The sequence below is a fragment of the Chinchilla lanigera genome, unplaced genomic scaffold, assembly GCF_000276665.1.
Source record: "Chinchilla lanigera isolate Chin_1 unplaced genomic scaffold, ChiLan1.0 scaffold00028, whole genome shotgun sequence".
Lineage (NCBI taxonomy): Eukaryota > Metazoa > Chordata > Mammalia > Rodentia > Chinchillidae > Chinchilla > Chinchilla lanigera.
In genome coordinates this window covers 18,696,216-18,717,749 of record NW_004955429.1, presented here as the reverse complement: position 1 = coordinate 18,717,749, position 21,534 = coordinate 18,696,216, and the positions used below count along the sequence as shown (strand labels likewise).

At 51.5% G+C, this 21,534-nt stretch overlaps 1 protein-coding gene across 1 annotated transcript in view; it reads right to left on the bottom strand.

The window, feature by feature from the left end:
• Tspan9 (tetraspanin 9) overlaps positions 1 to 21,222 on the bottom strand; it is a 76,066-nt gene extending 54,844 nt beyond the window's left edge. Inside the window, exon 1 of the mRNA XM_005387133.1 lies at positions 20,366 to 21,222. Coding sequence (XP_005387190.1) covers positions 20,366 to 20,701 — 336 coding nt within the window. The 5' untranslated portion in view covers positions 20,702 to 21,222. The remainder of the gene's footprint in view (positions 1 to 20,365) is intronic.
• Positions 21,223 to 21,534: the final 312 nt, after the last annotated feature.

Here is a 21,534-nt window from a genome sequence, read left to right as displayed (position 1 = left end):
TGTCCACAGGAGGAAACATGCCTACTGAAGGCGGCCACTGTCCCACCTCAGCCTCCTGAGCCAGAGACAGGAGGGAACAGTACCTGTGAAACCTTCATCCCCAGCACATCACTCTCCACGAGGGCCTTCACACCACAACATCACAAATGCAACAGAAATCAGACTTTGAGCAGGGGCAGCCATCTGGTTAGCTGAGTGGCCCTGACAGCCAACAAGTCCACTGGGGCTCCCTGTACCTCCTGACCCCTTTATTGGGGGTTCCAGCTCTGGTCTAGGAGACAGATTGCCGGGGGGTGAAAGAAGAGAAATACAAGGTTGTTTTTTTAATGACCCAGTTTCCAGCCAGATGCATTTGTTATTGGCAGCAGAGAGCCAGCAGAGCTGAGAATGCAGCAGCTGGCAAAGTCTTAATCACTGTAGACAGGAAGGCAGAGGGGCCCGAGGCACTGACCAGATAGCTTCACCACCCAGAGCTGGCTACCTGAGACATCCAGGGCTGCCGTGTCCCACTCGCCATCCGTGTGCTTTCTCCCCTCCTCTCTACCACCTCTCCTCATCTCCAGGTCCTGCTTTTATCTTCCACTCCATCACTGCCAAGGCCCTGTGCTGGCAGCAGCCTCCCCACAGATGTGCCTTTGAAAGGCAGGAAATCAGCCTGACCCTCCCACGACCCCCACCCAACCCTGGCCCAGGCCCCTGGCTCTTGTAGATGAGGTAGGCCTCTCCTAAGAGATCAGAAAGGGGTTGAAGCTGGTGTAAACATGTAACCTGGGGGGGCATCCTAAAAGCACAGGCACCCTGTGGAGACCTTCAGTCTCCTCTCCTACCTCCACTATTAGATCAGTGGCTATGAGCTTACTCCTTAAGCCTCCTCCTAGCCCTGCCCTGAAGGAAGCAGTGGGGCAGGGAAGAGAAAGCCAAGACAAAGCCTAAAGAAAATGAGGCCCAGGTAAGGGAGTGGGTAGAGAAGAGAAACCACACCCTAGTCTGCACACACACTTCCCACATGTCCTGCCAAGGATCTCGGTGATGCTGCCCCAGCGGGCATCGTCAGCCCTAGCAAAATTCACCAGGCCCAGTGTACCTTCCAGACGCCAGACAATGAGGCAAAGCTACATCTTGCACTGCTTCTGTTACTCCCTGGGCTGACCCAGAAAGCACGTAGTAGTATTATACCAGGAGGTCGGGCTCTAAGAGTCAACCACTGCATCCATCAATTTTGTCTTGACTGTAATAAAATACCTGAGGCAAGCTAACTTTATAAAGAAGAGATATTTATCAAACTGCCCATTCTGGCAGCTCAAGGGTAAGGTGCCAGCATTGGCCTGGCTCTGGTGAGGACCTCAGGGCCAAGGGCACCACAACAGCAGTAGTATATGTGAGAAAAGAGCCCACCTCTAAATAAATTGGGGGAGTGGCTCAAGGGTGGGCTCTGGAGAGAGTGCAGGGCTCCCAGAGACCACCTTAGTCTGGTCCCTCAGTGACCAAGACTGCCACAGCTGTTTTGAGGACTGAACCCACAGCCTCTGCACTGAGCAACATCCCCATTTCTTCTGTTTTTCTTTTTTCCAGTGCTGGGGATGGAACCCAGGGCCTCATGTGAGGCAAGTGCTCTTCTGCTGAGCTATACCCCTAGCCCTTCCCAGCTCTTTTTTTAAATTTATTTTTGCTTTGAGACAGGGTCTTGCTAAGTCACTAAGTTGCCCAGGCTGGGTTTGAACCGGTGATCCTCCTGTCTTGGCTTCTCAGAGTACTGAGGTTACAGGTGTGTACCACCAGAAGCCCCTCCTCTGAGAGATTCTATGCCATCTCTCCACACAGCTGTAATGGGATATGTGCTTCCAACTATACCCAGCCCACAGTGTGCATTTTGCTCAGCACTGTTCTGACTGTGAGCAGATGCCGAGAATCACAGTTAGCTTGCTGGCCCTGTTCACTGTTACCTCTCCCTGCCCAAGCCAGGCACCTGACAGGCCCTGGAGAAGGGGGATGGTGTAAATGCGAGAGTCTCAGTGTCTGCTGCCTCAGAATTTTCTTCCCTCCGCAAGGCAAGGTCTCTGGGTCTCCTGGGGAGAGCACAGGGGAAGAAATGTGCCTGAACAACAGCAGGAGGTCCCACCTCTCAGACAGGCCCTCACCCAAAGGGGCCCTCCCAGCTGCCTCAATGACATGGGGCCTCTGGAGTCTACACTAGCTCATCCTTGCAGAACTTGGCAGGCCTCCCACAGACATCAAAGCAGACATAAGAGACAACAGGCACGGAAAGTGTGGGACTGTGTCTCGCCGCCCTCCCGTCAGTCACCTTGAATGCAAGCTCTATGCTCAGCCCCAACCAAGTCAGTGACCTGCTTTCACTCCTTAGTCCCTAGCGTCCTCCAGATGGGGCAGGTGGAGTCTTATTCCTGAGTTATCCTCCAGTTACAGTGAGGGTAAAAAGAACCAGGGAAGGAGAGAGCCCAAGTAAGGATGGGTACAACAAAACCACAAAGAGGCAACAACGCCAGTGAATGAAACAGCAGAGACCAGACTGCCTTCTGAGCAGTACTTCTCAGCCCTTGCACCCCATGCCCTCTCCTCTCAGCACTTCTGCCACCCAAAGTTCAGAGGCGGGAAGCATTCTGGGAGCTTAGCTTCTGCCAGGACAGTGGGTGGGACAGGGCCGGGATCACCTGGTTTGGGAGTCTACAGCAGGCCCAGCGGAGGGGCCAGGGCCTCAAGAAAGAGGCTCCTTCTTCCCTAGGGGCTGCAGCTCCTAGAAGGCCAGCCCCAGCACTCAGCCTTGGAAAGCAAGGCAGGGTACCTTGGGGATCCTCGTGGCTGGGTCTGGAAACCACGATCACCTACTGACCATCCCTAGGACAAACAGGTTTCCAATCTCCACCAAGGTGACTATGGCTCCCGTGGGCTCCACCATGGCCATGGTGATACTCGTGTGACCTGGACACTGGACACGTTACCTTCTCTCCCTGTAACTCAGTCTCCCTAAAAGCAAAACAAGACCATTTACCCTCTAGAGAAACTTCCTGCAGAGATGTGTTTGACAGTTTACCTCAAAAACTGAACACTGTCTAGGGAACCACGGGGCTGCCAGAGTGCTCCATGTCTTCCTACCTGGCCCCTGCTCATGGCAGACTCCCTGCAACAGCCTGACAGTACGCGTCCTGTCTGGATCTGGATACCTCCGAGGGAAGGCAAAGATATGGGTTTGCAGCAGTGTGGCAAGTGTGAGAGTACCACTTAAGGCCTCAGAACCTACTTGCACATTTTTAATTTTTGTTTTCTGAAACAGAGTCTCACTATTTAACCCTGGTTGGCCTTGAACTCATGGTCTGCCTTCCTGCCTCCCCAGTGCTGGGATTACAGCTGTGTGCCACCATGCCTGGCTCTACTTCCACATCCTGGCAGCTAAAGTAGAAGCCAGCCAGAGAACTATCCACCTGGATTGTCCCCAGACAGCAGAAAAGCCCAAGCCAGCAAATCTGCTCCAATTCCTACCAATAAAAGCACCAGACATCCAGCTGGGAGATCAGCCCCAGCCCTGGAACCGGGCTGGAGGTAGCAAGCCCTAACCCCCGCCTGAGGCTATTTCCCTGCCCAGAACTGGGGATGGGTACAGCAGGCACCCTAAGGACAGGAGCAGATAATAGGCCACAACTAGTAACATTCAGCCAGTGCTGCACAATTCAGGATGAGAGAGTTTTCCATGGTCGTTTAGCAAACCCCAGACAGAAAGGAAGACGTGTCCCAGCAGAATATGCACAACAATCCACCCGAACATGGAGATGGAGAAGCCCCCCCACCACCACACCATCTGGGAGTGCAGATTCCGGGGCCCTGAGGTGTCAAACCCTAGGGGACGCCTTGGCAGATAAATGCAGAAACCTCAATGGCAGACTCTGTAGGCTGACAATGAGGAAATATCCCAGGGAACAAAGCTCAGTGTAGCTCTAGCACCCCCTCAGGCATGGGAAGGCAGACAGGTGACACCATAGCAGACAGAATATGGAATAACAGAAGGAAAAACAAGACAATGCTCCCAATCTGTATTAGTACTGCCCTTTGGAGACTCCAGAGAACTATCATGAACTTCACCTCTGTATCCTCCCAGTGATTTTTCCTGGCTGACCCGTCAAGTGCTACGGCTTGCTTCCCATTTTAGAGATGAGAGTGAAATGAAACATCCACATGGAGGGGAGGCCAGGCACTGCCCTCTCTGCTCAAGTGTCCCTCCTTGAAGCCCATGTCCCTTGCACAGACGCAGGGCTGAGACAGAAGGGGTCAGCAATAGCACCTTCTCATGACCACACAGACACAGCAGGACAGGCTCCTGAAGCACAGTTAGAAGCAATCTCAAAGGTGGTCAACCAGCCCAGCTCTGAGCCATGAGTTTAGTGGGAATATCTTTTTGCAGGCACAGGGGTGGGTATTTGTCTTCTAAAAGGGTGGCAGCTGAGGTACAAGCCAAGACCAGAGGATGAGGGCAGCAGCTGTCACCTGCCCTCCGCTGGAGCTGCCCTAGATAGAAGTGGGTGACTAGAGGGTGGAGGCAGGGGTGGGAGACCACACAGTGCAGGGAGGACCCCTTCAGGGGGTTTGGGCACCCCTGAAGGAAGCAGAAAGCTGTTCCTAATGATGACTGCTGGAGGGAGGAACTGGAACAATCACAATGAAGGCTTCTAACAATAAGAAAGGAGCCTCGACAGCTCTGTGTCACACAAGGTGCCGAATTTCTCTCACTGTGAGGGTGCTTAATAAAGCAACACGCCCCCTCATTACTTGCTCAGCCACAGCCTCCCTGACAGGGGCAGGATGGGGTAGAGCCAGTTCACTGTGACAGGAATGGAGTCCCCATCTCCTCCTCAGACCCAGAGGGTAACAGGTAAGAGAAAGGATTTTCTCCCTGGTACTAAGCATGGACTCTGAGGCCTAGGGGTGTCCAGAAGCCCATAGGGCCAATGTCCAGCCTGAGAACCAGCAGTTCCTGCCCCTTGGACCCAGGCTACTGGCAGAACCTGAACAATTTCAGGATGTTCAGGAACAGATCTCCAGCACCCGTCCTGTCCAGCAGGTCTTCCCCTCCCTGTAGGCCTCAGTTTCCCCACTTACGAGATATAAAGGAATTATCCCTGGTCTGTCACTCTACCAATGCTACTGTGAGATAAGGACAACTAAGCATTTTAAACGCTGGCTCTTTAAAAACACAAACTGAGCCAAGTCTATGTGTAAAAGCACAGAATGTCACAGCCTGAACCAGACCTCAGCAGTGAACTGGACAGGTCTGCTATTTTCTGCAGATGGAAAATGAAGCCCAAGAAAGGACCTGACCTGCCCAGGGTCACATAACCAGCTAGTGACACACCTGGGATGAAAGTCGGGTATGTGGAACAATCCCTCGCCCTTCTCCATTGCCACTTTGATTCCAGGTACAGCAGGCTGTTACCTGACTCTGAGAAAAGCGGGGTCCCTGCACTTGCAGAAGTGGAGGGGACAGCTGGTTACCTAGGGCCTCCGAGCTGCTGGAGAGCCGACCAGCCTGGCCTCATCCACCAACAGGTTGAGAGCTGTCTCCATTTAGGAGTGAAGAGAAAAAACAAACCAGTACCCCTAGAATCCCATCAGTGTTCCTCCCAGAGCCTGATTCAGACTGCAGCCCTTTATGAGTGGCTTTTGTGAAACATGCACTTTTCACACGGACTCCCCTCCTCCTAGCAGGAGGCTGAGGGGGGAGGGGGCAGCCTCCCACAGTTCCCTGTGGCTGCCATAAATGGTAATGAATGGGGCACCTTGTGCATGTAGCTCCTCTGCTGACTGCCAAATCTGCCTTCCTCCCCAGCTCCTCTTCAGGGAGCCTCCAAATTCCTCCCCAGCCTGGGCTAGGGGCCTCAGGGATCAGTCAGGATGGGTGTCCTAAATGGCTCTGACATCACAGAGCGCCTGCTCAGAGACCAGGCTCATCAGCCTGGCAAGCTGTCGTTCTGATTTGGGCCCAACAGGCTCTTGCCAATAAACAGGTTTGTGGTCAGAGTCTGACTTCAGATTGCATCTGATCTCAGTGTGTGAGAACAGAAGGCTCAGGACCTTAGCATCTCCAAAAGGACCCCCACAAACAGACTTCCCAAGTCCACAGACCCAGCCAGCCAAGCCGCATGCTCTTCGACCTCCCCCAACCGCAGCACGCAATGCCCTTCCTGGTAGGACCCAAAGTGCGACTGCTAAGAGGCACCTCTCCAGACAGCAAGACTCCACCAAGCAGCTCCCTGCATGCCACAGGTCTGCTTCAAGGCCTTTGCTTCACCTGTCTCTTTATTTCTCCTGTCTCCTCCTCCTCCAGCCTCCCCATCCCCTCTGCTGATGGCAGGCCTCCTCTCCCACCTCCTAGCCTTCTCCCAAGTCGTGCATCTCCCACCCTCAAGACCCTGCAGCCCTCTCCCTCTGCCATCCAGACTCCCTGCAGAGCCGGCCTCCTCTTCAAAGCCTGCTCCCATCAGATGGCAGTGAGCACAGGACACGAACACTCACACTACCTCAGGCTGGGCCAGCGATCAGCACCAGGTACAGGGCTCACCCTACACACGAGCTCTGCTCTCCCCCAGCTCTCGCCAGCGTGCCTCACTCATTCACCAAGTCTGTGCTTAGGAAGGCAGTGAACAGTGTTGGGAAGTCACCCGCAGACAGAGCAGCTGGTCCTGTTCCCAGTGCTCAGCCTGCAGACTTTGGGTGCCCTGTCCCACTAGTTCAAGTCCCATCTCTTGCACACAGCCTATCCATCACCAGCCCATCCCTGAACCACTGCTGCTCCCAGAGTGGTCACCTCATCCCTTCACTCCTGCAGTTTTCTCACTGTTGTGTTCCAAGCCTTTTGTTGTAGTTGCCCTCACTTCCAAAAAGTACTTACAGAGATCCAGAAAAAACAGGATCATAAAGACAAAGTAAAATTAACAAGACAATGCTGATTAAAGAAAGAGACTACAGGGAAAGAGAAAGCCTAGTGCTGAGCCTCCTGGAAGCCAAAGCAAACGGGGAAACACAATGGCTTGTGTGGCAATATGCACAGCTTATGTGTGCCTTTTATGAGTGAGAAGTAGGGCAGAGAAACTCATACATCCCATCTAAACCTCTGCTTCCTAATGATAGAGGACCAGCCTGAGGATCAGAGTATGAAGAGCTCAGGAAAAGCACAGCCCCTGGCCTGACCTAATGCAAGGGTAGGCTCTTTCTGTAGGCTACACTACCTTCCTAAATATTTAGGTGCTGGATCTTCTCAACTGACTGCAAACTCCAGAGAACAAGTAGAGTGAATTGACATCTCTCCTGCACTAGGTGACCAGGGCTTGGTGCACGTGGACTTGCTGGTTGAACACTGAGGACACATTTCAGGGAATGCGGAGCCTGTCAAGTAAGAAATGCGGACTAACTCCAAGGTGGTGCTGAACAGAGGCGTCGGTTACTCCTGCCAGTAAGCAGACTCAGGGCCGGCACTAGAGATGAGTAAGGACAAGCGACTGGTACACTGACTCTATCACCATGGTCTGCCAGGAGCTGTCCCAAAAGGTGTCCTGGCTTGGGGGACCTGGAACTCCTTCCCTCTAAGGGACTCAAACCTCTTGCAGCCCAAGCAGGCACTGAGTACAGAAGACAGGGTGCCATGTCTCTAACCTCATAGTTGGAAGGGTCCATGCAAATACCAGAGCTCCAGGATGGCCAGGGAGTTACTGTTCTGCCTCCTGAGCCTCAGCCTCTCCATCTGCTCCTGGCAGCTCTGCAGAGGAGCAGAGAGGGTGCATCTCCAGGTGGACAGACTTTAGGCAGTGCACCACAGCCTGGCAGCTAGAAGCAAGTCACCTCCGACCGATCATCTGCCTCCTCCTTTCTCCTGGTATCAGCACTGCCCACCTCTGAGCAACTGCAGAAGACCTTGTGCTCTGGTACTCTGCTCACTCTGGCCAAAGACGGGCATGGGACCAGCCAGACCCTCTCTCCTGAGAAGCCAACTCTCGAGCGGTGAGACTCAAGAGCCCAAGCAGCAGAAGTGGAAGCATCCTGCTAGGGTGGAAGTGACGGAATTCATCAGTGACCCTGTTCCTGGACTCCTCAGGCATCCCTGCCCCATGACTGCCCCAGCTTATGGCTCAGCTTTTCTTTCCAGCCTGTGAGCAACTTCACAGGCTGGAAAGATCCACATATAGGAAAAGAGAGGTGTTGATAGCAAGAGAAGTAATGAGAAAGTTGGACCAGAAAAATGAGAGGTCTGCTAAAACACCCCTCTCCCCAAAATGCCAAAAGGGACTGTGGGATCTGTTCACAGATAGGGAAATTGGGAGACCTAGGTCTGTTTCCTCAGTTAGCCAAGAGTGGTGGTATAGTACTTATCATCCATGAGCCCTAACTTATCCAGAATCCATGTAAGGAATGGCTTGCTTAAAATGAGGATGCCAGCTGATGCAACACACACAAAGAAATCTATGTAGACACACATATTCATATTCATATATAAACATATTTACACTGTAAATGTTTCTAATACCTTATAAACATACTTACATATATATTCACAGTCACACATATTTACATACAATCATGGGAGAGTAAGGGATGTTTTCATCCCCCCGTAATTCATGTGTTGAAATCATTACCCCACCCTGCCAGGCTTGGTGGCTAACACCTGTAATCCCAGCACTCAGGAGGCTGAGGCAGGAGGATTATTGCGAGTTCAAGACCAGCCTGGGCTACAAAGTGAGTTCAAGGCCGGCCTGAACTGCACAGCGAGACCCTGTCTCAAAAAGACAAAAAAAAAAGAAAGAAATCATAACCCCCTGAGGGGCCTTCGGGAGGGTGGCACCCTCACTAATGGGATTCCCCTTTCTTTTCAGAGAACTCTCCTGCCTTTTCTGTTGTGTGGGGACACAACAAAAGGAGTCCCATCACGCTGTTAAGTTGATCTCAGACTTCAGCCTCCAGAACTATGGGAACAAAAATTCCTGCTGTACACAAGCCACACAGGCTACACACTGCTCTGTAAAGTAGTCTGAATGGACTGCAATGAACACTGCGTGTGAGTATGTACACAAACACACACATATACAACATAATGTATGTACATATATGTACACACAGGTGCGTGTGTGTGTGTGTGTGTGTGTGTGTGTGTAAGGAGCTTTGGGATTTCACAGGGAAGGTGCAAGTATGGAACCAGACCACTAGGAGACAAAGGAAATCAGCTCAGGAATGTCCTCCACCCCAAGCAGCCTGCAACTGGACACACAGACATGGGCCTGCCTGCCCTTTCCTTCCAGTTCTTCCTGCAAGTTTTTACTCTGCAGCCAAAGGACCCTGCACCAGGAGGGTGAACTGCACATCAGAGCATACCACATACCAGCACCTGAATAAGACCCCAGCCAGAAGGAGCCCAGGAGCAGGTACACCAGCTGACCCTGGCATGGGAGCACACAGGGCCTTATTTGGGGTCTCTATTGATTTGGCTGGCAGCCCCCTCACATACCCATACACACACACATACACACACACACACACATCTCAGAAACTGAGAGAAACAAAATTCAGTCCTATTCTATTACCTCCTTTTTATGTCAAAGACAAATCTTTTTCCTTTTTGTTTGTTTATTTGTTTAGTTGGTTGGTTTGGTTTTTTGAGACAGGCTCTTGCTGTGTAGACCAATCTGGCCTAGAACTTGCTATATAGCTCAGGTTAGCCTTGAACTCACAGTGATTCTCCTGCTTCAGCCTCCCAAGTGCCAGGATTATAGGCATGTGCCACCATGCCTCGCTTCCTTTCCTTTCACAGGCTCTTCCCACCTCTCTCTGAGACCAGAATTCCTAGAAACTGTAGAAAGGGAAACTAAGGCAGAAAGTGGCTTATGGACTTCTCCACATTTATATCAATTGCCATTGAGTGACTGAGCAGTCAGGACCAGCATCAAAGGTCTGTCTGGGGCCAGATTCCAAGGCAAGAACAAGGAGAGGGGGCCATCTTCCCAGGCAGAGAGCATGGGTGCCTGCAGGAGTCCCATTTAGCTAAGGGAGCTATTTCAATTTCAGGCCAGAGGTTCCCCATTCTCAGAGCATGAAGCCTCTCTTAGATTGCCCTGAAACTGTTATTTAATAGGCATGACCTGGAAGGGTGCCACCCAGGCCCTGCCCCTTACCTAACACTGCTGCACAGTTCACAAACCTATACACACTTGCAGAGCACATACTGTGAGCAAGCAAGGAAGGATGAGAAGACAAAGACTCCCAAGCACAGTCACTCCTCCTGCTCAAAGCCTTAGGTGAGATAGTCACTGAGCTCAGCCACACAACAGACCCCACCTCCCACCCACAGGGCCTGCAAAGACTTAGTGCTTAGAAGATGCACAAGACTGTACAGTGGAAACAGCAAACCCTGTCATGGGAGGTAAAGGAGTCCAAAATAGTACAGAGGGTCAATAGTATGCAGGGTCATGCTGCTGGGAGGCTGGGAAACAGTATTTTCAGTCTGGTATATTCTCACAAAGGTCACAAAAGTAGCTCACACAGCTCAAAATGTATATAACTGGTGGCCTATTAAACTGAAACAGTCCCTGAAGATTCCCGATGGCTAGTTTCTGACTCACTTTTGTTTGAAGCTGGGACTGAGAGAAGACAGGCACACACTCTCAATGGCATCATATCCACACCTGCATGACCACGGTTCTGCCCTCACAGGGCTACCTTGCACTAAATTAGAAGCACAGACCCAAGGAAAGCACAGTCAGAGCTGAGGGGAGAAGGGCTGTCTCAGGATGATTCTCCAGAAAGGGTCATGGAAAGAATATTGCCTTTGGGGTTCAACTGAAAGTGGCAGAGCCACTTTGTAGCTTATGACTTGGGGGAAAATCCTTCACCTCTCCAAGCATGCATTTCCCCAGAGGCAAAAGTCAAACAGCACCCCCTACCCTCATCAGGGGTTATAAGAGCAGCGAGACAGCCCAGGGAAATGTCCCACATGACAACCAACACCAGGCACTACCTTCCTTCTCCACACCATAATGAGGAGCAGCTGTAGGTCCTCTCTGTCTTCTGTGTGCCCCAGCTCAAATGAAACTTGAGGAGGAGGGTAAGTAATCAAGGACAGAAGATCAGAAGTCCCTACACAATAACAGATCTCCACGGAAGACATTATAAAAGCAAGTGGGAAGACATTAAAGAAGGTCTAATGTATAAACAAATATAAAATGTTCATGGATAGAAATGCATAAGCAAAACACAATTTCTATTCACAAATGAGCAAAAAGATAGCCATTCTCCTTAAGTAGACCAACAGAACTGATAAAAGGCCAACTAATGAAAATACCAACAGGGCTGGGAAGGAAAGGGGAAAAAGGGGAAACTGAATGATCGGCTTTTGGTGAAACTATTTGAACTGATTTCAGAATTTATGCAAAAGAACAAACAGCCAAGAACAGCCAAACACTCTCAAAACATGTAAGATAAGAATATCTGCCCTCCCAAGTCAAGACTTAGTATAGTTGTGATAAATAGTATACCACTAGGAGAGACAGCCCAATCAAGAGGCCCAGGCATATATGGAAACACAGAAAAAATTGTACATCTGTGAGGAACACGTAGCCAGGTCAATCAATGGAGCTAGGACAACTGATACATAGCAGAAAAAAAGAAGTCAGAACCCCATTTCATATTAACTCCAGGTATTGACTTAAATCTAAAACTAAAAGCTTTAAGAAATAAACGTGTCATCCTTATTTATTCATTCAACAATTTAAGTGCTTATTATGTTGTGATGGCTACTGTCCTAATACCAGTATATAAACACATCCATGGGACATATATTTTTAAATGGTATATAAAATGTACAATCTAACGAAAGAAACTGATAAAATCAACTACATTACAATGATGTGTTTCTGTTTATCAAGAGACTCCATTAAGAAAGTGAAAAAGTGAACTATGTCAAATACATTTAATTTACAACTATTTTTAAAACAAACAAAACTCCCAAAAATTAACAGGAAAAGTAAACAACTCAATAGAAAAATGGACAGAGACATAATCAGACATTCACAGAAGAGGAAAGAATGGCTGACAAACATCTGAAAAGCTGTTCACTAGTAATCAGCAACATGCAAATTAAAATCATTATAACACAGCATTTTACACCCACTGTATTAGAGAATGCCAATTTTTTCCCATTTTCAATTGCCACCCCATGGTGGAAATGTCAACTGATCCACACTGGAAAACAACTTGTCCCTATCTAGTAAAGCTGAAATGCATACGTCCTAAAGCCTGGCAGAGTCATTCCTGAGGCAGACCTGTGACAGTGATTCTCAAAGTGTGGTCCACGGCAATGCTAATGTTTAGAAATTCTTACAGCAATGTGCTACAGCCAGACTGTCCCAACTCATGACCACTGACTCCTGCAGGTGCTGCCCAGTTGTCAGGTGAGTCACATGTGATTGGTTGGAGCTGTGAATTAATCATGCATACCAGAACCACTCCCAGAACTGGAAATATAAAAGCTGGTCCCACATCACAGATACTTCTGGAAGCTCTAGATTGGAGACTGTAACATGCACAGTAGGAGAATATGGGGTGGGATGGGGACTTAGGGAGGGGAGAAAAAGGGGATCAAAATTGGTCAAGATACGTTATACGTGTGTACCAATCCCCCAGAAAGAATATAACCAAATGCTTACCACCAGGAGAATGCATGCAGCACATCTGCACAATGGAATACTACAGAGCAGTGAAGACAAGTGCACCACAGCCACACCTACCAATGTGAAAGCATCAAAAAGCATAGTGCTGAATTTTTTAAAAAACATTCAGCGTATTCCGTATGTCTAAAGTTTTTGTTTTGTTTGGTTTGGGGGTGTGTGTGTGTATGTGTGTGTTTTCAGTACTGGTTTTAAACCCAGGGCCTCTGCACTGAGCTACATCCCCGGCCTTTCTATTTTTTGACAGAATCTCACTAAGCCAGTAAGTTGCCCAGTCTGGGCTCAAACGTAGCATCCTACTGCCTCAACCTCCCAGAGTGCCAGGATTACAGGTTTGTGTTCACACACCTGGCTGCATCTATCAAAAGTTTCAAAATTAACCAAACCAAAAGATGTGGTGTTGAAGGATGCCCGTCCAAATGGAATACACTTCACACCATGAAATGGAGCACTGCACACATCTCCATTTCAATGCAATGCTCCATTTCATTTTTTGTTCCTTTTTCTTTTCTTTCTTTTTTTTTTTTTTTTGAGACAAGGTCTCACTATATAGTTCAGGCTGGTCTTGAACTCACTATGTGGCCCACGCTGGCTTTGAACTCATGGTGATCCTCCTGCCTCAACCTCCTGAATATTAGAATTATAGATATGCATCACCACACCCACCAATGCTCCATTTCCTAAGAGGTAGGGGATATGCGTTAGTTTAATCACTTTTTTTTTGTACCAGGAATCAAACTCAGGACCTTGTACTTGCCAGGCAGGCACTTGTGCCACTGAGCTATATCCCTGGCCCTATTTAATCACTTTTAAACTACATAAATTTACAGATGCTCCACTTGACAATATGGAAACCCTGCAGTGCATTTCTAGAGAAAGATGTGACCTGAACCTGGAGCCTCCTGTTCCCTGTCTCTTAGTCCAGGTCACAAGCCAAGAAGCCCAGCTGAGTCCAACATGTGCCAGGCACTGAAAGTCCAGGAGACCTGGGGTGCCCAGTGACATCACCACCAGCCAGCTAACCTGGTCCTTACCTCACCCATTACACCAAGCACAAGGGGCGCCAGGGAAAGCAATGGGCTTTCTTTGCTGGGAGCGTGTGGCTAGGGTCACAGACAGTCCTCTCCCCGCCTCTCCTCGCCTTCCCTGGACCTTTCCTGCTTTCCCTGTTTCTCTACATTCTCCTAGGACCAGAGAGTTTCTGGAACAATCCCCAGCCAGAGAGACACTGGGGCTCTTTCCAGAGTTCCATAGACCTCATCCAAGAGCTCCATTCTACTGCCCATGCCCAGCTCTCACTGTGCAAACTGAAGGAATTCTAACTGCAATCAGCATCCATAGGAGCCACTGCCAGGTGCCCTGCTAGCAGCACACACACACACAGAGCTTACACTGTCTCACATAGGCCTAGCACGGTCCTGCAGGACAGCTGTGTGGTCACAAAGGAGGAAAGCGGCATCCACAGGTTAGGGTTACTTTCTGAGCATGGGCCTCATCACTGGAGATGCTACCTCAGTAGGTCATAGATGGCTGTGGGATCTGGTCGTGGGAAAAGCTGCCTGGCTGCTTTGCATGTGCACCCTAGCACGGGTCCCTGGAGCAGAGAGAAAGGCTCTCTCTTCCTGGGATAGTGACCCCACTGATGTGGCACCTCCTGAAGGGCACTCCCAGGGGATTCTTCAGCGCTCATGACAGCATCCAAAGCTTGCTGGGACCCACAGGAAGAAGAAACAGACCACATCTGATGCAAACCAGGGACTCTCTGAGTTAGAAGAAATTTGAGGGCTAGGTAGACAAAGAGCAGGGCGTGGAAGCCAGATCTCAACCTTGTGCTGCTTCCCACGGCAGATCCGCTCACCCGCCTGACCGCGTGCCGTTCTTAACATCCCTGCCAGGGTCGGCCCCCACCCCCCACCACATCTGCTGGTAGATTAGCTTCAAATGTGAGCAGGGACAAAGCTGGCTCAGAAGACTTAACTCTGCCCGACGGGTTTAGCCTGGCTTCAAAGCTTCCTAACTGGGACCAAATAAGCGGGCACATCACAGCGGGAAGGGAGAGGCCGGAAAGGGGAGAGAATAGTGCATCTCTCTAAAGCTGGATTACCTACAGCAACAGCTTGCAGCCTGGGTGACACAGCGAGACCTGTCACGAGCACTTGCCTAGGAGCCTGGAGACGCACTGAGAAACATCCCACAGGCAGCTCAAGCTCAAGCCATCCCAGCCTCTACCACCTAGTCCATGCACCCCTCAGTTTCTCTGTTCGGCCCGCTTCCAGGTACAAGAGATTCTGCCTCTCCCATCAAGTTGCCAGCTCTCTCTGATATAGACTCTAGACCAATTTATTCTCTGACTCTCCACACACTTCCCCCTTGCCTGGACCCCTAATCTCATCTTCTTAGCAAACTCCTATTTATCCTTCAAAATCCAAGCATTGCTTGCTCTACTTGGCTCTGTTTCTAATCTCAAAGCAGAATTATTTATCCTATTAAAAAAAGAGCTCTATTAAGCACTTGCCGCTCAAAACTAATTATCTGTTTATGTGTCTTATTCCTCCATGGAACTCTGAGCAGCTCAGTGGCCTTGCTTATGGTGAGTGCTCAGTAAGTAAACAGTACACACTGGATACAGGGCATCCGCTAGTCCTTTTAATAGGAGAAAAACAGAAAAATCATATAGTCACTGATTTTTTCCAAACGAAAAAGAAGAAAAACCCTGAGGCTCTTTTTTCCTCCATTTCTCCACTTCTTTCTGATATCAGCAAACATTTCAGAAAGCAGGTGAGGAGAGAACAAGTCAGAACAGGCTGCTTGGATGCCAGGTCCTAGAATGCTGGGGAAGAAGGAAGAGGCTCTCAGGCCTGTGTTCAAGTGCTGGGCACAGGGCAGGCCAGATGACCTCCCAATTCCACGACTTCCTGGCTGGGGAAAACTGATACGGTTGTGCAGCCCAGTCGAGCCCTGTCCTTACCAACTGGAGGCTCTGGTGCACGCAGCGGGCATTCAGCAAATAGTTGTGGCGTGAGTGAATGGACTCGATTGGGGCCCCCACACCCTAGCAAGCCACAGAAGGCCGAGGGCCACTGGGCCTGCCATCAAGTTCAGCCAAGGGCAGCCAGGCACACAGAGTGCGAAGAGGCCGGCTGCTGTTCGCTGTGTTCTTGCAGGCAGGCCAGGCAGGCCCAGGGCCCTCTCCTCAAGGTGGAGAGCCCTTACGCTGTTTCAGCCGGGGCTGCCTTTCCCCCACCCCCTCTTCCCCACTCCCTCTTGACTGACACCAATGCTGGCTCTGACACGATTTAAAAATAGACATTAAGACAAGGAAGTTTAATTTTTAATGCTTTAGAAAGGAAGCAAACATACATCTGGCATTCTTTCTCGGCCACATTCCAGGAGTCTCTCGGGGTATCTACCCAGCCCTTCATCCTGTCCCCCTGCCTCCAAGCAGAGTCAGGCCTGACTCACCCAGGAGATTGGTCTGTAGCATCCCTGTGGGGAGCCAGCCTGCATCCCTCACCCTGAGACTCTGGGAAGCCCCAAGTGCTTCTTGGGCCTGGTCCAGCCTGTATCCCCTCTTCTCAGAGGGACTATGTCTGAACCTGAGCTCCCAGCTGAGACCCCTCTACCCTATTCATCAAAAGAAAGCACCCTACAGACATCCCCATGGTGCTCAAGCTGCACAGACCCCAGCCCAGAGCCCAGAGCCAGACCAGTTAAGGAACACACACCACCAACACAACCGCCTTGCACACAGAGGCAGGGGCAGCCTGAAGGGCCTGACCCCACTTACGGAAGTTAATGAAGATCCGCTCAGCTCTCTGCCTGTGGCTGCCCCATGCCAACCCTTCCTACGTTCCAACAGGCTCACTGAACACTACCTCCTCGGCTAACTGACCTTTATTATGGGAGCAATCCACAAGGAATAGACTTTCTAGTGGGGCCAGAATGTCACCACTCTGCCAACTATGATTTAAAGTGATGGAACAGCCCTGATGGCCAGTGTGAAAAGTGATCATTATTCCAAGTGGCAATTATGGCAGCAACCAGTCCCTGCCCCTCTGTATCACACAGAAACTTGACTTGAGGTTTGGAGGAACTAGGGTAGATTGTGATTTGCCATCCACAACGAGGACATGGGCCCCTGCACTTAGAAGTCCCCTTTGCAGCCCTCCTCATATGCTCTCCCTCCCTTTCCTTACAGTCAAAGGCTCTGAGCCTCCTCCACACTCCACAGAAGTTTAGATTCACTTCATCTCTACCTTGAGTGTTGTACCAGACTGCTGCGGGAGGATCCAGAGATGGGGTAACTGAGGAAAATGCCTCAAATGGCTTCCTCTGCTGGAAGAAATACTTTGGGATGGATTTCATTAGTGGTGAACAGTATGGGGAATGTCCTGTCCCAGTTGAGGCCTAGCCCATTAACCAAGAAGCTAGCATTCTCTTTGGCCCTAAGAATCGAGGTGGGGATTCAGGGAACAAAGAGGAAGAGACTTGGTCAGGAGTGACCACCGGCTCCAGCTGTATCAGGCTCCCAGAAATGCTGCCCTCCTAGGTGCCCCAAGCCCCCATAGTGCACTGGGCTGCCAATGTGGCTAGCAGTATCTGCAGTCAACGTTCCAGCAGTAGACCTGGACCACCACCAGCAGGCAGGCACCCAGCAGCCTGGGAGGCACCTGCCCTTTTCTTAGTAAGGAGGAGTGCTGGCTGCACAGCTCCACCTCCCATCCTGCCTCCTGGTGATGTCACCAGGCTCTCACCAATACCAACACCCTCAAAGCTCCACCCAGTGGCCAGGAAGCAGGTACTCAGCAGGCCTGTGAGGGACTGCAATCTGATGCACCTCTCTTCCAGGCCAGGGATCCTCTGGAAGGGCTTGTAAGAGGCAGAGGGTGTGGCGGCAGTGGGAGGTTCGGAGAACTACCAGGTAGGCTCTGGATCTATGGAAAGAACTCTGTCTATTGACTGCAGGTCTCGAGGCCAACTGTAATGCCTCAGAAAAGCCTCTTTTTGGGATCTGAGCCACAAGACTAAAACAAGTGATGGCTACGTAACTTCTAACAATTGCTCCTGGGTTTGTCCCTCTCCCTCTCCTGGGGTCCTACCCTCTCCCTCACCTTCTCCTGAGCCTTTCCCTCACTCTCCCATCCCACCCTACCCACCATTTAAGTGAGCCCAGGGCAACAGCAGAGGCCTATGGGGGCCTTGCTGCAGTCACACCTCCACAGCCCTTCCCCTCTCAATCAGCCCCTTCTCCGTCCCTTCCCCACAACAGGCTGAGGAGCTCCTGCCTGCAGGAAGTCTTCACCTGTGTGAAACACACTGACATACCATCCTCAAGCTCCCCACAAACACATACATAAGCGCCCATTTCTTCTCTGCTAAATCTCCCATCTTTCCCAAGGTCTATGTCTTATTTTACTATCTCACATGCTACTAGCATAAAAGAATTGGGTCTTGATTTCTCCTGGCTCATAGCTTGCCATGGGAATTATGAAAATATAAAGTAATTAAAAAGTCAGGGACCTGGAAGGTGCAACTCCTTGTCTTACAAGAGCACTGTCAATACTAGCTGGGACAAGACAGCAAGTTTTCTCACTATAGACCATAAAGGAAGGACATTTCATCAGCTAGTTCATTAACTGCTGCCACTCTCTTAAGGGAAGAGAGTCACTTGTCACTTGTCCTACCTAAGATCTAGGAGAGCTTATACAGTCAAGTTTGATATGTAACTTCTTGTCCCTATCAAATGAGACTTGGGTATCCCTACCACATAATCATACGCTGTGACTCACAGCTCTGGCCATCTATTCATTCACTCACAAACATGTCATGAGCGCCTGCTCTGTGCAGGGCACAGACACTATTTCAGGAGGTCCCCAAACCAAGTTGGAACCTTCCTGAAGTCACCACAAGCAGTTATACCAACTTCAGCCAGCAGGTGGCAGAGTGGGGTGGGGGAGAAGCAAACGCAGCTGAGTGGGAGCTACGGCCAAAGGCACTGAGCATCCCTCAACTCTCTTAATATAAGTGTTCATATACAACACAATCTGGAACTAAAGAAATGAGCAGGCTGAGACCATGAAAAAGGTCAGAGAAAGAAGCAGTGAGCAACACAAATAACGGCATTCACGCAGACCAAAGGCACTGGAAATGTGACGCTGGCACAGAAGGCAAGGGATCAGGAGGCACTTACCACACCACAGCTACAGAGTCCTCCTTGACATTCAAAGGTTTTTGCCACCAGGAAAAGAAATCAGAATATCTGCCTCACCTTCCAAAGAACCCTAGCCACATGACAGGAAAATTCTAACTGCAGTGGTGGAAGGTTCCAGCCTATAGGGGAAGCCCAACCCAAGGAATCTCAGACCATTTTGGAAAAGGAAGTGCACTCAGGTACCTCGCTGCCCCGGCCAAGATATTACACGGGAGCCTAAGGGGACAGTGAAGAGACGTCACGTGGCCCTCCTGGCACGGGACAGGGAGCCCAGACTGTAAGGTACACATTGAGCAGCCAAGATCTCACCGAAGCCGATGCAGAGCAAGACCAGAAGCCTGTCCTCTCCCTTAGCGGCAGGGCGCTCTCCCTTCGCACACACCACACAAAGTTCTTCAACTGCAGTCACCCACACAGAGGCTGAACGCAGCTCAACGGCTTCCACCCAACCCCACTTGAAATGGCTCTCCTGCCCCCGTGCTCTTCCTAGACCGTGCCCAGGAAGCTGTGGCTGACAGCCTCCAGCGGGCAGGATGAGTCCTGGGACTGAGCCAAACATCTGTGCTGGTGGTGTCCGGGGTCCAGTAAAGGAAGGCAGAGGCAGCAGTCAAGATAAAAAAACAGTCAGAGACATATTCAAGAAGTTTTCACCAAATTTGCCTGTTATTTCTTATGCACACACAGCCTCCAGCAGCCTCCAGAGAGCACAGAACAATCCCAAGCCACCCCATCTACTGACACTTTCTCCAGAAAACAACCTCACCAAGGACAGAGCACCGCTGTCTCCCTTTGTCCCTTCTGGTCCCAGAGCCTGGGAGCATGTGGCAGCCTGCTCCCTGCCCAGTCCACTACAATCCTTCAAAAGCAGCAGCAGACGCCCGATGGCAACATGCCCCCAGCCCACCCTCCTTACACCAGCCCCAGCTGAGCTTGGAACAAGGGTATCTCCCCCTCCCAGGAGTCGCTAAAGACACAGGGGTAAGACCTCTACACTCCTGCCATCCAGCCCGTTAAACGCTGCAGATTGAACTCCTGTGCATTCAGAGCAATACAGGACGAAACTCATAACACTCTCCTCGCGCATGTCCTCGGCCAGCACAGGGTCACAGCTGCTACAAATCCTGACCCTACCAGTGCTGCAGGTGTGGTGGGGGGCCTGAGGCACTTCCCACACGGGTTTTCTAAATGGGGGTGGAAAGGGTGACAACCTTTGCCACCCTCCCAGGAGTAGGGCGAGACTCTCCTGGAAGACAGGCAAGTTGGAGCCTCCATTCAGCCACGAGGGAAGGGAGAAAGACAGATATGCATTAAAGGGGGTGGGGGACTAGTGTAATAAAGCACTTACCAGAGCGATGCAGCATAAAGACTGAGCTGAGTGGAGCAGGTATTCAGGCTACTACGCTGGAGAAGAGAGTAGAGGGGAACGGACGCAAGGACTCACCCAGAATATTAAATTGAAGAGGAACATCATGTACTTCAAGCAGCAGAGGCAGCCCCTGGCCATGTTGCACTTCTTAAATTCTAGGAGGAACACAAAGGACAGGTCCAGGTAAAACACCACGTACTTGCTGCCTTTAGGTGCATTGTACTTGTCGGTTTTCACGCCGGCCTCGGCGCGACTCTGGCCCCGGGAGCCCGCGGTGCCGTAGAAGGCGCCGGCCGTGAAGCCGTGACCGAACGGGCGGCCAGAGGTGGATGGCTTGGCGAAGTCCGAGTCCTTGCTGTCCAAAGATGGACTCCGGTGGATCGAAGAGTCCTCACTACTCGACTTCTCCATGCTCGCGTCGTTCTCGGGGGATGCGGGGGGCGGGGGGCATCGCTCCCGGAGTAGGGGAGAAGGGACACCCGGGTACGGGCAGGCGCGGCGTCCGCACGCGACCTCGGCCCCGGCGGGTGCACTCGCAGCGAGCGTGAGCCCGAGCCTGAGCCCGAGCCTGAGCCCAGCTGCTGCGGGACGGGGCCCGCTCCCGGCCAGCCGGGCCCGCGCGGCTCTGCGCCACCACGCGGCTCTTCGCTCTAGCGCTCTGGGCACCGGCTCGCAGTGCGACTGGGCGTCTGGGGAGGCTGCTGTCTGATCGCTCTTTACAGGGCAGCCGCTCACGCCGGCCAAAGGCCGCCGGGATCCAGGATCCCTACACACACCTCTCCCAGCCCAGCCCACAGTGAGCCGAGCCTCACAAGCGCCCGCCTCCCCTGCTCCGACTCTGCGGAGCTGCCGCGGGCAGGGCTGCGGCGTGCGGCAGGCACAGGCTGGGGTCGCGGCAGCTGCACCGCCTGGCTTTCCCTGCGGAACCCTCTCCCGACTCGGGCTCTGAAACCCCGGAGCCCCTTCCCCGCCTCGGCCCCGCCCCTGGTTTGCATTTGGCCAATGGGCACGCGGCTGCGCGGCCCTGCAGAACGCCCCCCATGACAGAGTCTCGAATAGGATGCACGCTCGGCTGTGTGCCTACACCAGTGCACCAGCACTCGCTAAACTCCAGGGCCCGGGCTGGGGGGACCCAGGCTTCGTTGGAAGGTGCTGCTCTCCCGCGAGGAAGAGAGTGGCTAGAGGAGGAGGATGGCTAGAGGTACCGGCGACCCAAGAAACAGAGGAGAAGTCTGGGAGGACTG